At 41.8% G+C, this 26720-nt stretch overlaps 1 protein-coding gene across 40 annotated transcripts in view; it reads right to left on the minus strand.

The window, feature by feature from the left end:
* Positions 1-26720, minus strand: part of RIMS1 (regulating synaptic membrane exocytosis 1) — a 599905-nt gene that overhangs the window by 201205 nt on the left and 371980 nt on the right. For 39 of the 40 annotated variants that reach the window (XM_081526204.1, XM_081526188.1, XM_081526186.1 and 36 more), the window contains exon 1: positions 14707-14806. The exons of the other annotated variant lie outside the window; for it this stretch is intronic. In XM_081526204.1, coding sequence (XP_081382330.1) covers positions 14707-14806 — 100 coding nt within the window. Of the gene's footprint in view, positions 1-14706; positions 14807-26720 lie in introns of those variants that run through there. 40 annotated transcript variants of the gene reach the window in all.

Here is a 26720-nt window from a genome sequence, read left to right on the forward strand (position 1 = left end):
CTGCTCTCAACACTTCAAAACTGTGAGTTGCTATGAGAAAACAACTGTACTACGAGGCAACAAAATAAACCAAAGGTAGAACAATATCCATTAGGCAACAACTAGAAACATTTATTTTATGACATATAAACTTTTATGAAAGGAAGATGAAACCCTCTCTCCCCCTTTCCCGATTTAAAACAAAAACAAAAAAGAGTAAGCTGCCATTCTGATGAGAAGAATCTGAATTAAAATTATAAAAAAGAATAGCATCAATAACAAGGTAGCTGGTAAATATTAAGTATATTTTTAAACTCAGCTATCCAGGGATTGGAGGCTACATTTTTACAATTTCAAAATTATTACTAATATATTCAATGCAATCCCTATCAAGCTACCAATGGTATTTTTCACAGAACTAGAACAAATCATCTCACAATTTGTATGGAAATATAAGAAACCTCGAATAGCCAAAGCAATCTTGAGGAAGAAGAATGGAACTGGAGGAATCAACCTGCCTGACTTCAGACTCTACTACAAAGCCACAGTCATCAAGACAGTATGGTACTGGCACAAAGATAGAAATATAGATCAATGGAACAAAATAGAAAGCCCAGAGATAAACCCACGCACATATGGACACCTTATCTTCGACAAAGGAGGCAAGAATATACAATGGAGAAAAGACAACCTCTTTAACAAGTGGTGCTGGGAAAACTGGTCAACCACTTGTAAAAGAATGAAACTAGAACACTTCCTAACACCGTACACAAAAATAAACTCAAAATGGATTAAAGATCTAAACGTAAGACCAGAAACAATAAAACTCCTAGAGGAAAACATAGGCAAAACACTCTCCGACATAAATCACAGCAGGATCCTCCATGACCCACCTCCCAGAATATTGGAAATAAAAGCAAAAATAAACAAATGGGACCTAATTAAAATTAAAAGCTTTTGCACAACAAAGGCAACTATAAACAAGGTGAAAAGACAGCCTTCAGAATGGGAGAAAATAATAGCAAATGAAGCAACAGACAAACAATTAATCTCAAAAATATACAAGCAACTTCTGCAGCTGAATTCCCGAAAAATAAATGACCCAATCAAAAAATGGGCCAAAGAACTAAACAGACATTTCTCCAAAGAAGACATACAGATGGCTAACAAACACATGAAAAGATGCTCAACATCACTCATTATTAGAGAAATGCAAATCAAAACCACAATGAGGTATCATTTCACACCAGTCAGAATGGCTGCTATCCAAAAGTCTACAAGCAATAAATGCTGGAGAGGGTGTGGAGAAAAGGGAACCCTCTTACACTGTTGGTGGGAATGCAAACTAGTACAGCCACTATGGAGAACAGTGTGGAGATTCCTTAAAAAACTGGGAATAGAACTGCCATATGACCCAGCAATCCCACTGCTGGGCATATACACCGAGGAAACCAGAATTGAAAGAGACGCGTGTACCCCAATGTTCATCGCAGCACTGTTTACAATAGCCAGGACATGGAAGCAACCTAGATGTCCATCAGCAGATGAATGGATAAGGAAGCTGTGGTACATATACACAATGGAATATTACTCAGCCATTAAAAAAAATACATTTGAATCGGTTCTACTGAGATGGATGAAACTGGAGCCCATTATACAGAGTGAAGTAAGCCAGAAAGAAAAACAACAATACAGTATACTAATGCATATATATGGAATCTGAAAGATGGTAACGATAACCCTATATGCGGGACAGAATGAGAGACACAGATGCATGGAACAATTTTATGGACTCTGAGGGAGAAGGTGAGGGTGGGACGTTCTGGGAGAATGGCATTGAGACATGTGTATTGTCATATGTGAAACAGAGCACCATTCCATGTTCGATGCATGTGACAAGGGCTCGGGGCCGGGGCAGTGGGATGATCCAGAGGGATGGGAGGGGGAGGGAGGTGGGTGGGGGGTTCGGGAAGGGGAACACATGTAAACCCATGGCTGATTCTTGTCAATGTATGGCAAAAACTATTACAATATTGTAAAGTAATTAGCCCCCAAGTAAAATAAATAAATTTATTAAAAAAAAAAAAAAATTATTACTAATCAATACTATGAACAACAGAAACATGTAGTAACCGCTTATCAGATACTGCTTTAAATTTAACATGTATTAAAGAGTCATGCACTATAAATATTATTTATTTCCTCTCTTTGAATGCTATATTTTGACATTTTGTGAATGCAATTAAAAAACATGAGAAAAAGATGGTTAACTGCTTTTTGCATAATTTCCTACACACAGAGAGGCTGAACTGTCTTCTAAAGATGCTTAACAAAAATGATGTCTCTCAAGTAAGAACAAAGCAAAGCAAACAAAACTACCTTTTCTCAGTACAATTAAGTTCAGTTGCTCATTCGTGTCTGACTCTTTGCAACCCCATGGACTGCAGGATGCCAGGCTTTCCTGTCCATCACCAACTCCTGGAGCCTACTCAAACTCATGTCCATAGAGTCGGAGAAGCCATCCAACCATCTCACCCTCTGTCATCCCCTTCTCCTCCTGCCTTCAATCTTTCCCAGCATCAGGGTCTTTTCCGATGAGTCAGTTCTTCACATCAGGTGGCCAAAGTATTGGAGCCTCAGCTTCAGCATCGGTCCTTACAATGAATATTCAGGATTGATTTCCTTTAGGATTAACTGATTGGATCTCCTTGCAGTCCAAGGGACTCTCAAGAGTCTTCTCCAACACCACAGTTCAAAAGCATCATTTCTTCAGTGCTCAGCTTTCTTTATAGTCCAACTCTTACATCCATACATGACCACTGGAAAAATCATGACTTTGACTAGATGGACCTTTGTTGGTAAAGCAATGTCTCTGCTCTTTAATATGCTGTCTAGGTTGGTCATAGCTTTACTTACAAAGAACAAGCGTCTTTGAATTTCATGGCAGCCGTCACCACCTGCAGTGATTTTGGAGCCCCCCAAAAAGTAAAGTCTCTCACTGTTTCCATTGTTTCCCCATCTATTTGCCATAAGGCGATGGGACCAGATGCCATGATCTTAGTTTTCTGAATGTTGAGTTTTAAGCCAACTTTTTCCCTCTCCTCTTTCATTTTTGTCGAGGCTCTTTAGTTCTTCTTTGCTTTCTGCCATAAGGGTGGTGTCATCTGCATATCTGAGGTTACTGATATTTCTCCAAGCACTCTTGGTTCCAGCTTGTGCTTCATTCAGCTGGGCATTTAGCATGATGTACTCTGCATAGAAGTTAAATAAGCAGGGTGACAATATACAGCCTTGACATACTCCTTTCCCAATTTGGAACCAGTCTGTTGTTCCATGTCCAGTTTTAACATATTGACCTGCATACTGATTTCTCAGGAGACAGGTAAAGCTGTCTGGTATTCCCATCTCTTTAAGAATTTTCCACAGTTTGTTGTGATCCACACAGTTAAAAGCTTTGGCGTAGTCAATAAAGCAAATGTAGATTTTTTTTCTGGAACTCTCTTGCTTTTTTAATGATCCAGTGGATGTTGGCAATTTGATCTCTGGTTCCTCTGCCTTTTGTAAATCCAGCTTGAACATCTGGAAGTTCACAGTTCATGTACTGATGACACCTGGCTTGGAGAATGCTGAGCATTACTTTACTAGTGTGTGAGGTGAGTGTTAATTGTGTGGTACTTTGAACATTCTTTGCCATTCCCTTTCTTTGGGATTGGAATGAAAACTGACCTTTTCCAGTCCTGTGGCCACTGCTGAGTTTCCAGCTTTGCTGGAGTGTTGAGTGCAGCACTTTCACACCATCAACTTTTAGAATCTGAAATAGCTCAACTGAAATTCCATTACCTCCACTAGTTTTGTTCACAGTGATATTTCCTAAGGCCCACTTGACTGCACATCCCAGGATGTTTGGCTCTAGGTGAGTGATCACACCATCGTGATTATCTGGGTCATGAAGGTCTTTTTTGTATAGTTTTGTGTATTTTTGCCACCTCTTCTTAATATCTTCTGCTTCTGTTAGGTCCCTACCATTTCCGTCCTTTATCAAACCCATCTTTGCATGAAATGTTCCCTTGGTATCTCTAGTTTTCCTGAAGGGATCTCCAGTCTTTCCCACCCTATTGTTTTCCTCTACCTCTTTGCATTGATCACCGAGGAAGGCTTTCTTACCTCTCCTTGCTATTCTTTGGAACTTGGCATTCACATCTTTCCTTTTCTCCCTTGCCTTTAACTTCTCTTCTCAGCCATTTATAAGGCCTTGTGAAACAACCATTTTGCCTTTTTGCACGTCTTTTTCTTGGGGACTGATTTCCTTTTCTAGAAGACTGATTATGCAACAGAATCAAATTACAAAATAAACAGATATTTGGTGAAAAAATTGAAACTGAATAATGTGAGCACTGTTATGTAAAATTTTCAGTGACATTAAATCTAAAATTTGAAATTACCCTTTAACTCCTTCATAAAATGATTAAATTGAATGTCATTTCAATGTTAAAAATAATAATTTTTACATGTAATTTCTAAATCATACTTTATAAATCCATAAAAAACCTTTATGTAATTTCTCCCAATAAATATGAGCACTTTTAAGATTGCTCAAATAACTCCAATGATTTAACTACATAAGATCATTATACTGCTGCTGCTGCTGCTAAGCCGCTTCATTCGTGTCCGACTCTGTGTGACACCATAGACGGCAGCCCTCCAGGCTCCTGGGATTCTCCAGGCAAGAACACTGGAGTGGGTTGCCATTGCCTTCTCCAATGCATGAAAGTGAAAAGTGAAAGTGAAGTCACGCAGTCGTGTCTGACTCTTCGTGACCCCAAGGGCCGCAGCCTACCAGGCTCCTCCGTCCATGGGATTTTCCAGGCAAGAGTACTGGAGCTGGTTGCCACTGCCTTCTCTGCATTATACTGCACTTGATTTTATATAAAGAAACTTAAATTTCGTTACGATATCTTAATGATCACAGCAAGAATGAGCTGGAGAAGTGGATATAACCTATGAGAAATTCCTAATTATTATACTGATTGTAATACTAATGGTTCCAATGTTATTAAAAAATAAGAGCTTGCCTTAAAACTTCCCCAAATATACAGATTTTTATTTTATATCCATATTAAATCAAATTAAAGGCTCATCTCCATTTTAAAATGAGTCAGTAACATCTCTTAAGTTCAAGCTCATTTTCTTTCTACCTGGCAAGACTCTAAGTGTAGCATACACTTTTAGGTATAAGCAGCTTATTATTCATATTTCAAATATATTTTTACTTGGAGTAAGATAATTGTTGCAACTGCATTCTAATGACTAAATATTTATTTTTCAATTGAGAAACTCTATATTATTCTTGCTTGGCTAGTTTGCCTTTTCTTCTGTGAAAGGGGTCAAAACATTGAAAGTCAACATCTTGCTAGCCTTTATAATTTCACTTTTTACCCAGAATTTCAACAGTTCTGCTTGTTTTCTAAAGTGAGGCACTAACAGTTTTGACAACAAAAAATTACACTCATCTTTGAATCTGCTACCATCTTTGCTCGGTGTAACTGTCACTGTATCACATTCTAGTCCTAACAACCAGGTGTGGGGTTACTTCAAGGCACAGAAATGCACCCACTGCCACTGACCTCTGTAAAAGCAGCCAGGGCTGGAAGAGACCAAAGACAGTGTGTTCTATGCCACAAACACAGCAGAGACAATTTCAAGCAAACACTCCAAAGAGGGATCCTTCTCAGGACAAAACATGGGTATTCCACCAACCTCTAGGGGTCTTTCAGAATGAACCGGGGTTTTGGGAGGCTTTTATTTTGTGCTCAATCGTTCTATCACTTTCATGCCTTCACTGAATAGCTCTGACTACAGCCAAATCTAATAGCCTAAGGCCCATCTTGCACAGAGATTTCTAAAACTATGTGTCCCACCTAGAACAACACTGGCCTCTAAGTCAGGGTATCACAGCATTTGGTCAAAGAGACCTACTGTCAGGAAAAAGCTGGTCTCTGTCAAGCTCTTCTGAACAGAAACAAGCCGTGGCCAGACCTCCAGGTTCGGGGAAATAAGGCTGGCATGCTGGTAGGCTTGTTATATTTGAGTTTTCAGTCATTCCTAATCCATTTATTTATATCAAGGTATCTAATCATTTATTCTTGTTCACAGAATTCAGCTTGGGATGGATTTTTTTCACTATCACCTGCAATAACATAACTCACGAAAACATCAAATGGAAATTAAGTTTTGGAGTTTTTTTGTTTGTTTTTGTTTTTTTAAGCAAGAGCATTCTGAGATGGTTGGATGGCACCACTGACTCAATGGACATGAAGCTGAGCAAACTCCGAGATACTGGAGGGCAGGGAAGCCTGGCGTGCTGCAGTCCACGGGGTCGCACACAGTTTGGCACAACTTAGCAACTGAACCACAACAACAACAACAAATCCTGAAGCAGGGGTCTTCCCAGGTTGGGGCTGGGGGGTGGGGGTGGGGGGTCTGGGGTCCAACAGGCCAAGGTCTCTGATTACCCCAGTTAGCACCCAGGGGCAGGAGCCTCCTCTGTTCCCCTACGGAGGAGCTTGGTTTTATCTACTAACTTCAGAACAGAAACAGGTTACCTTCAAGTTTGCAGACCTTCTCTCCCACTGAATGTCAAGTCCCTTGTTTCCGGGACCTTTAGGGCAAGGTTTATAACCTCATGCTTCCCTGACGGCTCAGACAGTAAAGAATCTGCCTGCAATGCAGAAGACCTGCGTTCAACCCCTGGGTTGGGACAATCCTGGAGGAGGGCATGGCAACCCACTCCAGTATATTCTTGCCTGGAGAATCTCATGGACAGAGAAGCCTGGCAGGCTAGAGCCCATGGGGTCGCAAAGAGTCCTAAGAACAGCACAGCATTATAACCTGAGATATGTGAGCTAAGCCTTTTGACATGGTCTCTGCTTAGACTCAGGGGATCAATATACTCCCTGAGACTGCACGTACAATTCTGTGTGTGTAAGTGCTCCTTGCTTCCTCCATTTCTCTAAAGGGTCCCTGATCTTTATCCAAATCAACAGCAAAGGAGTAACGAGTCTGGATGAAGGTGCCTCAGCCCGGGGCCTGCCCTATTGCCCAGGTGCCTCACCGCAAGGTCCTCTCCCACGGGGCCCCAGCCTCAGTGAGAGGTTTTCATTAAGACCCCCATTTAAGCTAGCCATTCGAGAAATCCAAAAACCACACTTGGGGAAAATGAGCTTTGTGGTTACATATAGAGAGCAAAGAAATTCTCATCAGAAAGCACATCGTGTGCTCTCAAGACTCTAATAAAGCACATTTTCTAGAGCCTTTAGTATCGATAGGCAAGAGAAATACTATATACAGATGTGCTATTCCTCTCTGAGCTCCCTGATGAATACCTTCATTTCAAGGACATTTGCTAAACAGGAAAATACAGAATAAATAATAAACTTTATATAATTTAAATGTTATTAGAAATTATAATCTTGAAATAAAAGTAAAACTTCAAAGTGAATAAAATAGTTACAATTTGGACCCACTTAAAAGTTAAGAACAAGTTTCAAGGGCTGAGCATTCCCTAGAAAGAAAAAAAAGAAAATAAGAACTGTCAGAAACTATTAGTAAGTCTAAAATACACGACAGATGTTACACTGTTGAAAACTTATTTGATAGAACCTACCTTCTATTACTATCAATATGCCCTCTTTTACTGAAGTCAGCTTTAAAATGTGTTCAATGTTTAGAGTTTGTCAGCATTTATCTCTCAAATCTTTGAAACTTACACAACTCATATAAAACCTTCTCTGAAACAACCGATCTAAATTAAGTGGGCATCCAAAATTCTTCCTTGCACTTCTGTAACAAATTGACCAACTCATTATATGGTCACAACAGTTCCCTACTTTAATGACTAAAGGTCGGCTGCCTGAAGCAGGCTGTCCGGGACCTAAACTCATTTCACTAGCCTGCAATTTACAGGCCAGGTAATAAATACTGTAGCAGTCTCCCTAATTACTGATATTATTAAAATTACTAATTCTTCCATTGATTCCCCTATGTTGCAACTTGACATAATTCTTCCTAATCTCTCTGCCCTTGGAAAATTGAGAACAGAAATCATTTATTTCATTTGTTAAAAGTGTCTGTGGATCACCTGGAGAGGCACAGGGAAGAATATATACTTGATGTTCACTCAGATTTTTGTCTTTCTTTCGCAAATGCCTTTCTCCAAACCTCTGACAGTGCTCTCCTCAGGAACATCCCTAGGTAGTCCTTGAAAACGAGCACATCGCCTTCTCCTGAAGAGCTTTCCAACCACAGGCAATGACTAACAGAACCACGTAAAGTGAGAAAGTTGGAAGAACCTGAGGGGACCCCCTTCCGCCCAAGGAAGAATCACTTTCCTAACAAAGCTGCTTCCCTCCATGCATGTCTCACACAAGACAGGCTCCCCAGAGCTGGAGAGAGGGGAGTTCATCCTTCATCAGCCACTCCTGCAAGTGAGGGAGGACTGTCCTTCCCCCTGCAGATGGGTCTGTTGCCAAGACCCAGGGATGATGATTCACTATCATCACTATTCACACAAGATTCACTATCTTCATTCGTCAAGGATGATCAGCTACCCTGCCAGCACGTGACTCAGTTTACAACCAAATCCTTCTATCCTCCCTGAAGCAACATTAACTGTGTCTAGACTCATGGATGGGAGCTAGCACTGGACAAGCAGCAACTGATTTACACTTCATCAAGGGGCGGGTGAGGGTGGCTGGAAGCTGCTCTTCTGGTCGCCTCTGGTTGTCAGATCCGACGTTTGCCCTCGGCAAAAGGCGAACCTCTTGAAAGACCTCTACTAAGAAGAGAAGACGGAAGCTGCCCTCAGCTGCCCTCTGAACACGCGCTCTGCCTGGGAGGGAGGCGCGCCTGCAGCCCTGGCAGGCATCCAGAGAACTCTCAGTCTGCATCAGCCTCGCACCGCTGCAGCAGGACCCTGTGACTCGCGCCCTTCCTGGGTGCAGTCTTTCCCAGCACGTGCACTCAGGACACAGCGAACTCCTCAAGGTCTGCTGGCAAAAGACTTGCAGTGGAGCTGAGAGATTTATCAGTTTAAAAGAGCTGTAAGCTCCCTTTCAGAAAAGCCTCAGTTGCTAAAATGCTGTGAAGGGAGGACTCAAAGAGCTCCATGGCCCCCCTTTATTCAGCAGACTGTATACCTTTAAAAACTTCTCAGTAGGGTCTTTTTCTGCACAGACGTCACCATCAGACACTTCTGAGCACCTGAGCACTGGGATGCTACCCCTACTGAGATGAGCAGCAGCGTCTTCACCACACTGGCATATAGAAATGGGGGCCAGGGCCTGCTCCATCATCTGAGGACACACACCCAAATCTCAGACCCAAAGCACTGCCTGGCCTTCCCCCTCTTTCTGTCTTGGCTCCCCAGCCCTCATATCCTAGCAGGTTTTCCTTCATACCACAGCTTAACGTCACACAGAAACTCGGGCATTTCCATAACACGCTCTACAATCAAGGCCATCAGTCACAGGAAACCCAGCCTCAGCAACCTTTGTTTAAATGCTTCAAAATAGCGATCTATATACAAACTTACTCCTTTGTATTTTTAAGATTAAGGTATGAGGCCTTCTGATTTCAGTAAAATTCAGTAAACAGGGAAAACAGTTGTCTTGGGTCAGTAAGAAAAGGAAAATGCAAACTTTCTGAATTAATTGTATATCATACATACATCAAGTCGAGAGTTAAAAACTAAATCGTAGACAACTAAATGCACACTTCAGATATTCACTTGAAGCGTGAAACATGAAAATAACCTCATACAATATAACTAGATGATTACCACTGCATTCCAAAATGATGCTAATAACATATCTGTGCAATTTCCCTGGTCAAATTCCTTATTCTCTACTGATAGACTCTAGATAAAGTGTTTTATTTATTTTTTAATTGGAGGATAATTGCTTTACAGAATTTTGTTGTTTTCTGTCAAGCCTCAACATGAGTCAGCCATAGGTATACACATATCTCCTCCCTTTTGGACCTCCCTCCCATCTCCCTCCCCATCCCGCCCCTCTAGGTTGATAGAGAGCCCCTGTTTGAGTTTCCTGAGTCATATCTTACTGTTTCAGATAATGAAACAAATATCCCATTAATTTTACATTTATGCATAAGATTAATATTAGAGCTTGGTTTACCTGTTCCTGAGTGCAATGTACGAAGGAGCAGAAGCTGCAGAAACACAGCTAACATAACAGCAGCACTGGAGGGGTTAAAGAGAGGCTGCTGGCATCAGATCACTGAACTCCAGCTAGCGATGGCAGCAAATCCACCACACACTCAGAAATCTACCAAAAGAAATGCCGAATAACATCCCCTGTGGTCCTTGCCTTCTAAGTCAACAACAACAAAAAAATCCTGCAGTGTCCAAGGTTATACAGTGGTGACACTGAACAAGGCCAGAAGTGCTGCTGTCGTCAAAACAGATCTCCGCAGTGTACGGATTCTCACTGATTACCGCATCACCGATCCAAAGTGCTCTGTGCTATGCTATAGAGAACCCCCACTGTAGCAAACACTGAAGCCCTGGCAAGTCTGTAATTAACCGTTTCCTGAACCAGAAGATGCTACCTTCCTGTAGGCAGAGACCTGAAATGCTGCGGTCCCTTAAAGCCAGCATTGGAGAGAAGTCCCAGGCGGAGGCTTGAAAAGCCCCTCCTCTCATCCCTCTTGTGACATTTCGGAGAGACAGTCATGGATGGGCAAAGATGACAATGACAAGCAGACCCCGGCTGGCCGGTAGACCCCAGAACACTCACCTGAGATGATCTGATCCCATCCTCAATCTTAGGCTGTGGTCCTGCCAAGCTCTGTAAACCCCATCACTTCCTCTGCAGTCTCCCTACTTGGGACTTTACTCAGCCCAGGGACGACCGGCAGGAGGAGGCGTCAGCCAGGAGCTCATGACCAGGAACAGGACACAGAGCTTCCTCCAGCTGTGCTGGGCGGATGCCCAGCCTGGCGCTCACCGGGCTCATCTCCAGGGGGCAAAAGGACAACCAAAATTGGTGTATCTGAGAGCTCGGGAGATGGGGTGGGCGCTCAGCTTCAATATTTTTAAAGATGCAAGCCTCTGACGACTGTGGGATCACACTTTATGGCCCACTAGACTTTCCCCCCTGAGATGGAATCACCCTCCTCTCACCAGATTTCCTGCACTTCTTGATCCCCCCGGACCATGTATGACAGAACAGCAACGATCACAACAAAACTCTGAAATGCTTTCAAATGATGTCACTCCTCCAAAGTCATGTTTATTGTGGTCTATCATTCAGTTTCCAGAAACAACGAACTCCTCTAATCTAATCTAAGGGAAAATCATTGAAAAATTGGGGCAGACTGCTTCTAGTTTGTTTTAGAAAATGAAATGATCAAATGACATAATGGCAGAATTAAGACCCAGGTTTCATTTATCTAAACTAAATGCACTGTGCTTAAATTATAGATACTGGTCAAAAATAATTATCAGCAAAGGAAAAATTTATACTGAACTATGGATCATCTCATCATCACCAAGGCAAGCGCAAAATACCAGCTTGAGACAAACTGACTAATATGAACATTTTCCTAAAACAAACAAACCAAAAAGCACATTTCTGGTCTCTAACTAGAACGCTTATTTTTTTCTTTACCCCAAACTTCCAAATATGCTTTAATAAATTGGCTTGAATATAAAATTAGCCACATGGTTGCTAGTTGAAAAGAGAAAGGGAAATACACATTAGCTGAGTGAACTTGTGCCAAATACTTTGCTAAATGAGCACGTGCATTGTTTTTAATTCATGTGTCTTTCACAGGCGCATGGCAAAGTCGATATTACTTACCCCATACCATAGATGAGGCTCAAGAAGCCAGCGAACTTGCCCTGGGACACATGGTTCACAACTAGCAGAGCTGGGACTGGTGCTTGGCCTCATCTAACGAGGAGGCACAGAAAAGGCAATGGCACCCCACTCCAGTACTCTTGCCTGGACAATCCCATGGACGGAGGAGCCTGGTAGGCTGCAGTCCATGGGGTCTCGAAGAGTCGGACACGACTGAACGACTTTACTTTCACTTTTCACTTTCGTGCATTGGAGAAGGAAATGGCAACCTACTCCAGTATTCTTGCCTGGAGAATCCCAGGGGCGGGGGAGCATGGTGGGCTGCCATCTATGGGGTCTCACAGAGTCGGACACGACTAAAGCGACTTAGCAGCAGCAGCAGCAACGAGGAGGAACAGGTTTTCATGACCCCGGTATACAGAAGCTGCAGAGATTCTTTTCGTAGATCACCTTGAAGTCCTCTCAGGGTTTGTCAAAGTGCTAGGGATCTGGTGTGGAAACTGGTGAGGCAGGAGGGCTGACATTCGTCTACCTCTATGTCCAACGTCTGAAGCCAGTGTATATTCTCCAGACCAGTCTATGGGGCAACACTGGCTCCGTCATAAAGACACACAAGCATTCGGGCCTAGAGATGGAGGTGCTGGCCCCACAGGTACACCGGTGAGAACCAGGGGAGGGACAGTCACACCCTCAGTAACCAATGCCCTCGCCCCCAGCTGAGTGTGGCACCATGGAGTCTGACAGTGGGGAAATAAAAGAGGCTGTGGGTATTGGGACTTCCCTGCTGGTCCAGTGGTTAAGACTCTATGCTTCGTATGCAGGGGGCATGGACTCCACCCCTGGTCCAGGAACCAAGATCCTACATGCCTGAGGGCACAGCCAAAAAAAAAAGCCTATGGATCTGGAAATATTTTTCTGTACTAATATTTTTCTATGACTATCATCGTGCCTGACCTTTACATATTTCTTTTCTGTATTGCTCTTCTTCTTTTTCTTTTTTTCCCATTTAGCACCTGGAATGGGATTGTTTCAAATGATAACATCATTTGAATGCTACTCATCTAATACCCGGAGAAGGCAATGGCACCCCACTCCAGTACTCTTGCCTGGAGAATCCCAGGGACGGGGGAGCCTGGTGGGCTGCCGTCTATGAGGTCGCACAGAGTCGGACACGACTGAACGACGTAGCAGCAGCAGCAGCAGCATCTAATACCTATCCCTCATTCCATCTTAGAAACCTATGTTAATTTGGTGTAATTATCTTGAGTTCCCTACATGGAAACAAATTGCTATTTCTAACCAAAGATGCTTGATAAACCAAGTAAAGTCTCTGAAGTGGTACACACAGCTTCCCTAATTACAGAACCCAAATAGAAAATCGAGTTTAAGAGTGGTTAAGGTTGACCTTATTTTAAAAAACCCTTTCTCTTGTGTCCGGGTACCATTTACTCTGATATCCCACGCATGGTAAGGTGAAAAATGTCTTTCATGGAGGCCACTGTCCACATGTAAATAGGAGAAAAAATCCTATTTTAATCTGTCAATTCAGAAATTTATATTAACAATATTTGCTTACTGAAAATATTTGTACCACTCTATCTGAGCCATGTGCATCCCTCTCTGGGGCTATGTGTCTCACAACCTCCTACTCCGCTGTGGACCACAGTCACCCCAAAGACCAGCTAATTTCTCTTTGTCATTGCTGTTCAGTCGCCTAGTCATGTCTGACTATTTGCGACTCCATGGACTGTAGCATGCCAGGCTTCCCTGTCCCTCACCATCTCCCTGAGTTTTGCCCAAGTTCATGTCTGTTGCAACGGTGATACCATGCAGCCATCTCATCCTCTGTCTCTTAGGAGAGGACACATAAGACCTAACACCAACTGGGATACTGAGCTTGCTTCAAATACACCATTGGCCGCTGGTTTCGTGGTCAGTGTCATGGCTTGTGTTTGTGGAAAGCTTCAGCTCTTTCACAAGCATTCAGGATCCATTATTTGGATAAAGTGACACAAAGTTCCCATTTGGGAGTAAGATCATCTACAGCATTTTTCTATATTCCACACCTATGATCTTTTCTGCAAAGAAGAAATAGAGATACAGACATAGAAAACAAACATACAGACACCAACTGGGAGATCGGTATTGATATATATACACTACTGATAATATGTACAGAGCGGATAACTGATGAGAACCTACTGTATAGCACAGAGAAGTCTACTCAGTCCTCAGTGGAGACCTAAATAGGAAGGAACCCAAAAAAGAGGGGATATATGTATACATATGGCTGATTCACTTTTCTGTATAGCATAAACTAACACAGCAGTGTAAACCAACTATATTCCGATAAAATTAATTAAAAATTCCTATTTGGGGACTGATTCCCTACCAATAATGACTCCAACTTTTCAAGCCTTTCTCATTCTTTGAGCACACGATAGCAAAGCATGGAAAACATGGACTACAAACAAAACTCATGCACAATTAAACAACTAGCTATTGTTTTCTCTTATTTTCAGAAAACACTGACATTCTAATATTTATCTCTTTCTTGACTTAGTTATTACTCAAGAAAATAAAATCACAAATGTGATTAATCACCCTATAACCTTAAGAACTATCTTATAAGTCTCATCATGTCTTTTCAAAGAGAAAGACGGACGATCAGGCTGAAAGCTGGAAACTGCTCTATTGAGAAAATGGAACAAAATCATATTCTACCTGATACACCCTGTTAATATTTGCATGGGAGGTAGATAAACAGCACGAACGATAAATACAAACTTGCGTCCAACTAGAGAAAACAGTAAAGCGGGATCCCCGAGCCCCAGACTCTGGTCGGGCTTACCAGCACCTGCTCTCCAGGCTTCCATGCTCCCCTCTTCGGGGTCTACAGCCCTCATATCGTCCCACCCTTCTGAAGACACAGGTGTCCTGGGGGCACACATGACCGCAGCTTCTCGCAGAAATCCAGCCGAGGGGTTATCAGCCTGGCTTAGAAACAAGTTCAAGATCTAATCCAAGCGCCGCACACGGTGTCTCCTCTGGACCTCCGCTCAGGCCACTGAGCGACCTGGAGGTCAGGAGCAGCAGAAGACGGAGCCCAGGGATGCTGATGGGAGCAGGAGAAAGTCGCTCTGCATGCCTGACTCAGGTCATCATAGGCACTGCCTGGACAGGACACCGCACGTGAGCCTCAGTGGCCTGGTGGCCTGGAGCCTGGTAGCATTTACTGAGCAGAAACATATTGGCATCTCTGCTGGGTTTTAACCAGATCCACAGGATTCAGGAAATAAGCTCTCAGCCAGATGACACTCTGCTCCAAGCCCTTCCTTCTGTTTACCTACCCCCCAGTCATTCTAACTAGTGTCCTTTATCCTGCTGTGTGCTTATTTGTGGAGAGCGCTAAATAAAGGCTTTTTATGACAACCAAATGGCCAGTCGCCCATAGGATGACTCCTTAAAGCTCCAGTCTTCTGGTTCTGTGCAGGGATATTAAAACCAGGTAAATGAGAGGGTTTCTTGCTATTAGAGCTCTGATTTGTGAAAAAAAAATTTTTTTGTTTCCTCCTGATGAAATATTTGAAATTAGGCTATTTTTTGTACATATTATGTATTTTTTATATAATATTTTCCTCCTATTACACAAACTTTTAGGTAGATTCCCTCTTCATATTGCTTTATTTTCTCAGCAGAGGCAAATACTTTAAATGCGCACACACACACACACACACATATACATACATATATATATATATATGTATATGGCTCTGGGATTCTTTTCTACTATCTTTGACATGATGTAACATTTCCAGACTATAAAGAGCTCTATCCTCTTTTAGATAAAATGCAAACGCCAACTTTATGGAAACAAAAAGGAATTCAGTTCAGTTCAGTTCACTCGTTCAGTCGTGTCTGACTTTTTGTGACCCCATGAATCACAGCACGCCAGGCCTCCCTGACCATCACCAACTCCCGGAGTCTACCTAAACCCATGTCCATCGAGTCAGGGATGCCATCCAGCCATCTCATCCTCTGTCGTCCCCTTCTCCTCCTGCCCCCAATCCTTCCCAGCATTAGGGTCTTTCCAATGAGTCAACTCTTCGCATTAGGTGGCCAAAGTATTGGAGTTTCAACTACAACATCAGTCTTTCCAACGAACACCCAGGACTGATCTCCTTTAGGATAGACTTGTTGGATCTCCTTGCAGTCCAAGGGACTCTCAAGAGTCTTCTCCAACACCACAGCTCAAAAACATCAATTCTTCGGTGCTCAGCTTTCTTCACCATCCAACTCTCACATCCATACATTACTACTGGAAAAACCATAGCCTTGACTAGACGGACCTTTGTTGGCAAAGTAATGTCTCTGCTTGTTAATATGCTATCTAGGTTGGTCATAACTTTCCTTCCAAGGAATAAGTGTCTTTTAATTTCATGGCTGCAACCACCATCAGCAGTGATTTTGGAGCCCCCCAAAAAATAAAGTCTGACACTGTTTCCACTGTTTCCCCATGTATTTGCCATGAAGTGATGGGACCAGATGTCATGATCTTAGTTTTCTGAATGTTGAGTTTTAAGACAACTTTTTCACTCTCATCATTCACTTTCATCAAGAGCCTCTTTAGTTCTTCTTCACTTTCTGCCATAAGGGTGGTGTCATCTGGATATCTGAGGTTATTGATATTTCTCCCAGGAATCTTGATTCCAGCTTGTGTTTCTTCCAGCCCAGCGTTTCTCATGATGTAATCTGCATATAAGTTAAATAAGCAGGGTGACAATATACAACCTTGATGTACTCCTTTTCCTACTTGGAACCAGTCTGTTGTTCTACGTCCAGTTCTAACTGTTGCTTCCTGACCTGCATATAGGTGTCTCAAGAGGCAGGTCAGGTGGTCTGGTACTCCCATCTCTTTCAGGATTTTGCACAGTTTATTGTGATCCACACAGTCAAAGGCTTTGGCATAGTCAATAAAGCAGAAATAGATGTTTGTCTGGAACTCTCTTGCTTTTTTGATGATCCAGAGAATGTTGGCAATTTGATCTCTGGTTCCTCTGCCTTTTCCAAAACCAGCTTGAACATCTGGAAGTTCACGGTTCATGTATTGCTGAAGCCTGGCTTGGAGAATTTTGAGCATTACTTTACTGGCGTGTGAGATGAGTGCAATTGTGTGGTAGTTCGAGCATTCTTTGGCATTGCCTTTCTTTGAGATTGGAATGAAAACTGACCTTTTCCAGTCCTGTGGCCACTGCTAAGTTTTCCAGATTTGCTGGCATATTGACTGTAGCACTTTCACAGCATCATCTTTCAGGATTTGAAATAACTCAACTGGAATTCCATCACCTCCACTAGCTTTGTTCGTAGTGATGCTTTCTAAGGCCCACTTGACTGTGCATTCCAGGATGTCTGGCTCTAGGTGAGTGATCACATCACCGTGATTATCTGGGTCGTGAAGATCTTTTTTGTACAGTTCTTCTGTGTATTCTTGCAACCTCTTCTTAATATCTTCTGCTTCTGTTAGTTCCATACCATTTCTGTCCTTTATCAAGCCCATCTTCACATAATATTCCCTTGGTATCTAATTTTCTTGAAGAGATCTCTAGTTTTTCCCATTCTGTTGTTTTCCTGTATTTCTTTGCATTGATCACTGAGGAAGGCTTTCTTATTTCTCCTTGCTATTCTTTGGAACTCTGCATTCAGATGGGAATATCTTTCCTTTTCTCCTTTGCTTCTCGCTTCTCTTCTTTTCACAGCTATTTTTAAGGCCTCCTCAGACAGCCTTTTTGCTTTTTTGCATTTCTTTTCCTTGGTGATGTGTTGGGAGCCGTTCTGGAACTACTGCCAGATAACAAAGTCACGACACCACTCAAGAAGAAACTGCAAAGTGGTTTCTCTCCTGGATCGGAACCTTCACTCCTTCCTGTTTCTATGCTTTTGTTGTGGCTAACTCTGTTTCATTCTTTGATGACTGGAGTTGTAGGAGCTTCCATGATGAGGTCATGAGAGTCCAGGAAAAAGAAAAATGATCCCTTGCCCCAGAGAAACATTCCAAAAATGATTACACCTACTGAGGCCCCTGACTGGTGGGTCCCTAACTTTCAGCCAGGGAATAAGGCCAGATCATTTGGAAAACAAGCCCTAAGCCTACTGTGACCTGGCCTCATGAGGAGATTGTTATTGATGACTGGAAAACTTGGGTCATGTATCAGGGAAAATTACAGAAACTAAGCCAATTGCCTTTTTCCCTCAGAATCTAAGCATAAATGGAAAAGAAATACATAAATTGTATTGTAGATAGTTTCTAGGTAAACTGCAAAAGACTTGCCCCTGCCAGAAATAGTTTTGTGGTATGTGGGTAGATGGTAAACAAGCCACCGCTGACAATGGCTGTACTATGCGAAACTTTTGCCCTTAGACACTGCTATAGTACTTATTCACTGAAGCAAGACGCTGTATTCGCTATAGTAGCAGGCTGTACAGAAAAAGTAGATGGAATGATATGATTCATAGACTATGTTCTAGTAAAATAAAAATAGGTATCGGGGTAAACATGTAACCAAAATGTGACAAAGGACTAGGAAAAAACTTTTAACACATCTTAGAATCAGGGGATGTTGATCTGAATGGAAAAATATTGTAAGAATCATTACATAGAAGAACATGTGCTATATAAGTAGAAACTAAAAGCAATAAAGATTTTGTCCTTGGACCAATGGTCCTTGGGCCATCAAAAACTCTCTGTCTCCTTTCTTTTCCTTTCGCCAATGCCGTTCATCCCTTGGGGACCCTTGGACCAGCTGGAGCGGGACTCCGGCAATGATGGTCTTGATCCCTGTCTCCTGTACAATGTCATGAACCTCTGTCCATAGTTCATCAGGCACTCTGAATTAGGGGATTATATTTTCCTCTACTAACTAAAACACAAGACTAGGCTTGGGTAGACTCCAGGAGTTGGTGATGGACAGGGAGGCCTGGCGTGCTGCGATTCATGGGGTCGCAAAGAGTCAGACACAGCTGAGCGACTGAACTGAACTGAACTGGACTAAAACAACAGATACATATAATTTTAAGAATACACTATTGTACTATTGTGCAGGTGATCATTACCTTTTGGATTTTAATACAGATAATGTAAGTTGTAAAAATGATGTATATGCAGGTATCTCATACTTCCCAAAACATATCCAAGGGTTTTATTTTTAATGTGGTCCCTTTTAAAAGTCCTTATTGAATTTGTTACGATATTGCTCCTGTTTTACATTTTGGTTTTTTGGCCTCAATGCATGTGGGATCGACTAGGAATTGAATCCACACTCCTTGCATTGGAAGCCAAAGTCTTGACTACTGGACTGCCAGGGGAACCCCTCCATGGGTTTTAAAACAAATCTAAGAAGGGACCAGGATGGAGTGCATTACAAGAAAATCAACCACTTATAGAAACAGATATGGAGTAAACATCCAGACTAGTATGTCCCAGAAACTAAACTCCTACATTACCAACCCAATATTTCTATTTTACTAAGCTTTTATTTTTCAAATTAAACTTTAGTCCTAATACAACAGCTGGAAAATAGAGATAAAAATTATTACAATCAAATGCCAATACTGCTAATGTTGAAATATTAGTCACATAACGATACCCTGGGAACTAGAAGTTTATTTTTTTCCTCCACAGTCGTAGTCATTAAAACAAAACAAAATCTGATTTCAAACCACACATCTCCTACTAGTGCACTCTGTAGTAATAATCAATACGTATTGAATCTCTATGTTCTATATAACCTCAGAACATTAAGGAAAGCAGCACTGAAGTTCTGTGTGTAATAATTTGTGTGTGCATGTTCAGCCATGCCCGACTCTCTGACCACAGGGACTGTAGCCAGCCAGGCTCCTCTGTCCATGAAACTTTCCAGGCAAGTGTACTGGAGTGGGCTGCCATTTCCTACTCCAGGGGGATCTTCCTAACCCAGGGATCAAACACGCGACTCTTGGGTCTCCTGCACTAGCAGGTGGATTCTTTACCCCTGTGCCACAGCAAGCTCCTGCACAGTAAATTTATCCATTATTCCTCAGCTGACTCATCTGTGTAATGCCCTTGGCTGCTTACAATCATATCTTAGAGAAAAACAAGGTATACCTCCATGTAGACAAATATACTGAGTAATTCTAAATGAAATGAAGTTATAAGTTAGATTGCAAACACCTGACGAGATATCTACTTTTCTATGAGGTTACAGACTGGAGACAGTCCAGGTGGAAATAACTCATTCTGTAAGTCACACGTGTATTCTTTTAATGCATTGGTGTAATAATAAAGATATTTCATTTTTTTCCAGGTTGAGAACTTCTTTCACACTTGCCTTTCCTGAGTCATAAGGCTACAGCACTTCTATTAGGATTTATAGTTTTTCTACAAGGATTTGTTGGATACTAGAAGGACTCTGTCTATAAACTATCCAGCTTGAGAAAGTTTCAAAGTTTCAAAAACACTCAAAGAATGTGATGCTATTAAGGAACCCTGGATCCCAGATCACTCTGAAATTCTGAAATACAGGTATGAGAAATACTCTTTCCAAGTTGTACTAATGAAACCATTTCCCATGAAATGAACACAGGCCCCCTAGGACCCTCCCTGTTCTCTGTCTCACAGTGTGTGTGGGTGTGTGAAAGGGATCTTTCAGCAAGAACCGGTCACCCAGCTTTCCATGGTCTGTGTTCTCCAAGCTCGGGATCTTAAGGCTCCCAGATCATGTTCCATATCTCTATCTGGTATAGAATAAAGAGTATCAGAATAGCAAATAGTCCAACACATCAGATAGCAGCAGGATACGAGCCAGGGTTGGTTGGAAAATTTCAGTGAGGATCTCTTTAGGGAGATCAGAGGAAAGACAGCTGAGTTATGGAAGGCAGAGAAAGAAAGAAAAGGCAAATGGCTGCTATGGAAAGTGACCGATCTGTAAGCCCTACTCTCACCATGGAATATTCCTCCAATACATACCCTCTGACTCGTCCCACACATCTCCTAGAGGAGATCTAGCAAAGCAGGACAATTGGAAATTAAGTGCTAATGTCATTGGCAGCGACATTCCCCAGTGGCTTGGTGGTAAAGAGCCCACCTGCCAATGCAGGAGCCACAGGAGACACAGGTTCAATCCCTGGATCAGGAAGGTCCCCTGGAGGAGGAAATGGCAACCCACTCCAGTATTCTTGCCTGGAAAATCCATTGGACAGAAGAGCCTGGCAGGCTACAGTCCATGGGGTCCCAAAGAGTTGGACACAGCTGAGCATGCATGCATTGCGCAGTGCATGAACCTGGAGATGATCATACTAAGTAATTCAGATGGAGAAAGACAAAGACCTTATGATATCACTTACATGTAGAATCTAAAATATCATACAAGTGAACTTATATATGAAACAGATACAGACTCACATAGGGAATAGGCTTGTGGTTGACAAGGGGTATAAGGGGAATGAGGGAGGGAAAGATTGAAAGGTCAGGATTAGCAGGTTCAAATTATTATGCATAGAGTGAATAAACAAAGTCCTACTATATAGCACAGGGAACTGTATCCCATCTCCTGGGATAAACCACAATGGAAAAGAATAGAAAAAAGAACATATACATATAGGTATACATATAGGTATGTATAACTGAGTCACTTGGCTGTACAGCAGAAATGAACACAACACTGTAAATCAACTACATTTCAATAAAATAAATTAATGAAACAAAATAGAATGAAATTGAGGGCTTTCCATGGTGCTGAGATACTTTAAAGGACAGTCAGAAGTTGAACATTTCAGCCTAAAGCCTGGTGTGAATGCTTTAACCATTAGCACCCTGCTCTGTAAAAGACAGAATACATGTTAAAAGAAAAAGAAATCCAAATGATAAAGCCAAAATATTGATTCTCTGAGGGCCACTTCATAGTATTTGTCTGTTCTTCAGAACATTGTGGTCATTGTTTTTAGTTAAGTCCGACTCTTTGCAACTCCGTGGACCATAGCCTGCCAGGCTCCTCTGTCCATGGAGTTTCCTAGGCAAGAATATTGGAGTGGGTTGCCATTTCCTTCTCCAAGGGATGTTCCGGACCCAGAGATCAAACCTGTATCTCCTCCTTGGCAGATAGATTCTTTACCACTGAGCCACGAAGGAAGCCCATTTTTCAGAACTTAGGCCATTGATTATAAAGAAATGGAAGGCTTCTGAGCTTTAAACTATCCCAAAGGTCCATCTAGTCAAAGCTATGGTTTTTCCAGTGGTCATGTATGGATGTGAGAGTTGGACGTGAAGAAAGCTGAGTGCTGAAGAAGTGATGCTTTTGAACTGTGGTGTTGGAGAAGACTCTTGAGAGTCCTTTGGACTGCAAGAAGATCCAACCAGTCCATCCTAAAGGAGATCAGTCCTGGTTGTTCATTGGAAGGACTGATGTTGAAGCTGAAACTCCAATACTTTGGCCACCTCATTCAAAGAGTTGACTCATTGGAAAAGACCCTAATGCTGGGAAGAATTGGGGGCAGGAGGAGAAGGGGATGACAGAGGATGAGATGGTTGGATGGCATCACCAACTCGATGGACATGGGTTTGGGCGGACTCCGGGAGTTGGTGATGGACAGGGAGGTCTGGTTTGCTGCAATTCATGGGGTCGCAAAGAGTCGGACACAACTGAGCGACTGAACTGAACTGAACTGATCAAGGACCAAGGGAAATGTTAATTTCTTGCCTTGAGACTAAATCACAATGTATGCAATATAAATTCAGTTTAAAAAATTCACCTTAGGAACAGAAAGAGATTTCAAGTTCTTACAAGAGATATATTTTGTTTTGTTTTGTTTTCTCCCAGCATTCAGACAGAAACAAGGTTTCTCATTTATCCAAACTATGTGAAGTTTAATATTAATTTTGTTTTCATTGTGGGGGAAGCTCTCTGAGGGTCATATTCTCATGCAGAGATGCCAGTTCCAATCACCTGCCTCTTAGGGACCACTGCTCCTCACAGCCGCGGGTTGCTTAAAGCCCCAGACATCACCTGTCTTTATACAACCAGAGGCATTACTGAAGCATCATGCCACATCCTTTTATGTGGTTTTCTCATTTCACTTCTGCCGTTTTGAGGTTTCTCTTTTATGCAAACTCAGCGATGCATTTTTAAATAAATGTTTTCTACATCCACCATTTATAGATTTCTTGCCAGTGGAAGTTGGTTCTGTTTGTTCTTAATTTCCTTAGCTTAGGCAGACTTGTAACTATAAACTGGAAATAGTTTCCGGGGGTGTGCTTCTTGGCTTTTTCAATTTGATATGATGGCAGTTTAAAATCTAATGGGTAAGCTCAAAATCCACTAAGGGGATATATTATATTTATTTGTCTTTCAGTTCAGTTCAGTCGCTCAGTCGTGTCTGACTCTTTGCGGTCCCATGAACCGCAGCATGCCAGGCTTCCCTGCCCATCACCAACTCCCGGGGTCCACCCAAACCCATGTCCATCGAGTCGGTGATGCCATCCAACTATCTCATCCTCTGTCGTCCCCTTCTCCTCCTGCCCTCAATCTTTCCCAGCATCAGGGTATTTTCCAATGAGTCAGCACTTTGCATCAGCTGGCCAAAGTATTGGAGTTTCAGCTTCAGCATCAGTCCTTCCAATGAACACCCAGGACTGATCTCCTTTAGGATGGACTTGTTGGATCTCCTTGCAGTCCAAGGGACTCTCAACAGTCTTCTCCAACATTACAGTTCAAAAGCATCAATTCTCCGGTGCTCAGCTTTCTTTATAGTCCAACTCTCACATCCATACATGACTACTGGAAAAACCAGAGCCTTGACCAGACAGATCTTTGTTGGCAAAGTAATGTCTCTGCTTTTTAATATGCTATCTAGGTTGGTCATAACTTTCCTTCCAAGGAGTAAGCGTCTTTTAATCTCATGGCTGCAGTCATCACCTGCAGTGATTTTGGAGCCACTGTTTCCACTGTTTCCCCATCTATCTGCCATGAAGTGATGGGACCGGATGCCACGATCTTAGTTTTCTGAACGTTGAGCTTTAAGCCAACTTTTTCACTCTCCTCTCTCACTTTCATCAAGAGGCTCTTTAGTTCTTCTTCACGTTCTGCCATAAGGGTGGTGTCTTCTGCATATCTGAGGTTATTGATATTTCTCTCGGCAATCTTGATTCCAGCTTGTGCTTCCTCCAGCCCAGAGTTTCTCATAATGTACTCTGCCTATAAGTTAAATAAGCAGGGTGACAATATACAGCCTTGATGTACTCCTTTTCCTTTTTGGAACCAGTCTGTTGTTCCATGTCCAGTTCTAACTGTTGCTTCCTGACCTGCATACAGGTTTCTCAAGAGGCAGGTCAGGTGGTCTGGGATTTCCATCTCTTTCAGGATTTTGCAGTTTATTGTGATCCATACAGTCAAAGGCTTTGGCATAGTCAATAAAACAGAAATAGATGTTTTTCTGGTACTCTTGCTTTTTCGAAAATCCATCGGATGCTGGCAATTTGATCTCTGGTTCCTCTGCCTTTGTCTTACAGAACTACAATTGAAGTGGGTGAATAATGATACCTTTTCCTATTAACCTGTGGCCCAAATACCTTGCTTCCTACAGCAGTGGACACAAGTTATTTCTCCCTAAAGAAAACAACTAATTCAAAGGGCTTAGTAGAAATGTTAGAAATGACAAGATTTCAAACAGCAAATTATTAAGGAAATCACATTGTCAAGGATAGGTGGAAGACTATTTACATAATGTACAAGCTAATTAATTAAACACTACATAAAAGCCTATTGCTTTACTTCATTATTTCTAAAACCCATTTACCTATTTATTTTCATCTTAATTGCTGTCTTTTTTCTGTTTTTGTTAGAAGAATTTTTCAAATCTTTATACGAATTAAGCAAAACATACTAGAACCAGAGATCTCCCAGAACAGGAGGTCCCTAAGTTCCACCTCAATTAAATTTCCAACCAAATCACACCAAGGCCAGTCTTTTCTCTGCTTTTATACCATGACTAAATGGCCACAGTATTTTTGCTTTGCTTAGTCCTCCCTCACTTAGTTTAAAAAAATCTTAAAAATGATATATGTGCTTCAGGTCAAGATAAAACATGCCTGTATTCTTCACTTTTGTGCCATAAATGTAATAAAATATTTATTCCAAAAAAATAGTATTTTTTACTATTTCTTCAAAAGAGAAAAAGCCTATGCTATACACCCAGTTGGGTGTCCTCCAAGAAGTGATAGCAAACTATTCCTAGACTCTCACTGGAAGAATGAATATAGGGTAAGCTCTGACAAGAAGAAAAATGAAAGCGGGAAAGAAAAGAGATGTAAAAGGTAATAACACTGCTGGGTATACACACCGGGGAAGCCAGAATTGAAAGAGACACGTGTACCCCAATGTTCATCACAGCACTGTTTACAATAGCCAGGACATGGAAGCAACCTAGATGTCCATCAGCAGACAAATGGATAAGGAAGCTGTGGTACATATACACAATGGAATATTACTCAGCCATTAAAAAAATACATTTGAATTGGTTCTATTGAGATGGATGAAACTGGAGCCCATAATACAGAGTGAAATAAGCCAGAAAGGAAAACACCGATACAGTATACTAATGCATATATATGGAATTTGAAAGATGGTAATGATAACCCTATATGCGAGACAGAATAAGAGACACAGATGCATAGAACAGTCTTATGGACTCTGAGGGAGAAGGTGAGGGTGGGACGTTCTGGGAGAATAGCACTGAAACATGTCTGTTATCATATGTGAAACAGAACACCATTCCATGTTCGATGCATAAGACAAATGCTCAGGGCTGGGGCAATGGGATGACCCAGAGGGATGGGATGGGGAGGGAGGTGGGAGGGGGGTCCAGGAAGGGGAACACATGTAAACCCATGGCTGATTCATGTCAATGTATGGCAAAAACTACTATAATATTATAAAGTAATTAGCCACCAACTAAAATAAATAAATTTATTTAAAAATAAATAAATAAATAAATAAAATTTTTTAAAAGGTAATAACAAACATGAAATCAGGTGAAACATATTAAAGATGTTGGCAAATCTAAATAAGTCTTGGTGACTACAGTCATGAAATTAAAAGACACTTACTTCTTGGAAGGAAAGTTATGACAAATCTAGACAGCATATTAACAAGCAGAGACATTACTTTGCCAGCAAAGGTCCATCGAGTCAGGGCTATGGTTTTTCCAGTAGTCATGTATGGATGTGAGAGTTGGACTATAAAGAAAGCTGAGCGCCAAAGAATTGATGCTTTTGAACTATTGTGTTGGAGAAGACTCTTGAGAGTCCCTTGGTCTGCAAGAAGATCCAACCAGTCCATCCTAAAGGAAATCAGTCCTGGGTGTTCACTGGAAGGACTGATATTGAAGCTGAAACTCCAATACTTTGGCCAGCTTATGCGAAGAGCTAACTCATTTGAAAAGACCCTGATGCTGGGAAAGACTGAAGGAGGGAGGAGAAGGGGACAACAGAGGATGAGATGGTTGGATGGCATCACCGACTCAATGGACATGAGTTTGAGTAAACTCCAGGAGTTGGTGATGGACAGGGAGGCCTGGCATGCTGCAGTCCATGGGGTTGCAAAGAGTCAGACATGACTGAGCGACTGAACTGAACTGAACTGATAAAAATAACAATAGTAATACCTACTTATTTGAATAGGAAAGACAATCTGAACCTATTCTAAACAATAATAACATAGACAGTAGAAAAGCAAAAATTTTAGAGTAAAGTTAAAATATGTTAAACTCATCTTTCATAGGGTTAGTGAATTAATTTTAGATTTGACTAAAAAAAATTATAAAACTAAGTATTGCATT

The sequence above is a fragment of the Giraffa tippelskirchi genome, chromosome 9 (genome assembly GCF_054371585.1).
Source record: "Giraffa tippelskirchi isolate mGirTip1 chromosome 9, T2T-mGirTip1v1.2.pri, whole genome shotgun sequence".
In the NCBI taxonomy this organism is placed as follows: Eukaryota; Metazoa; Chordata; class Mammalia; order Artiodactyla; family Giraffidae; genus Giraffa; species Giraffa tippelskirchi.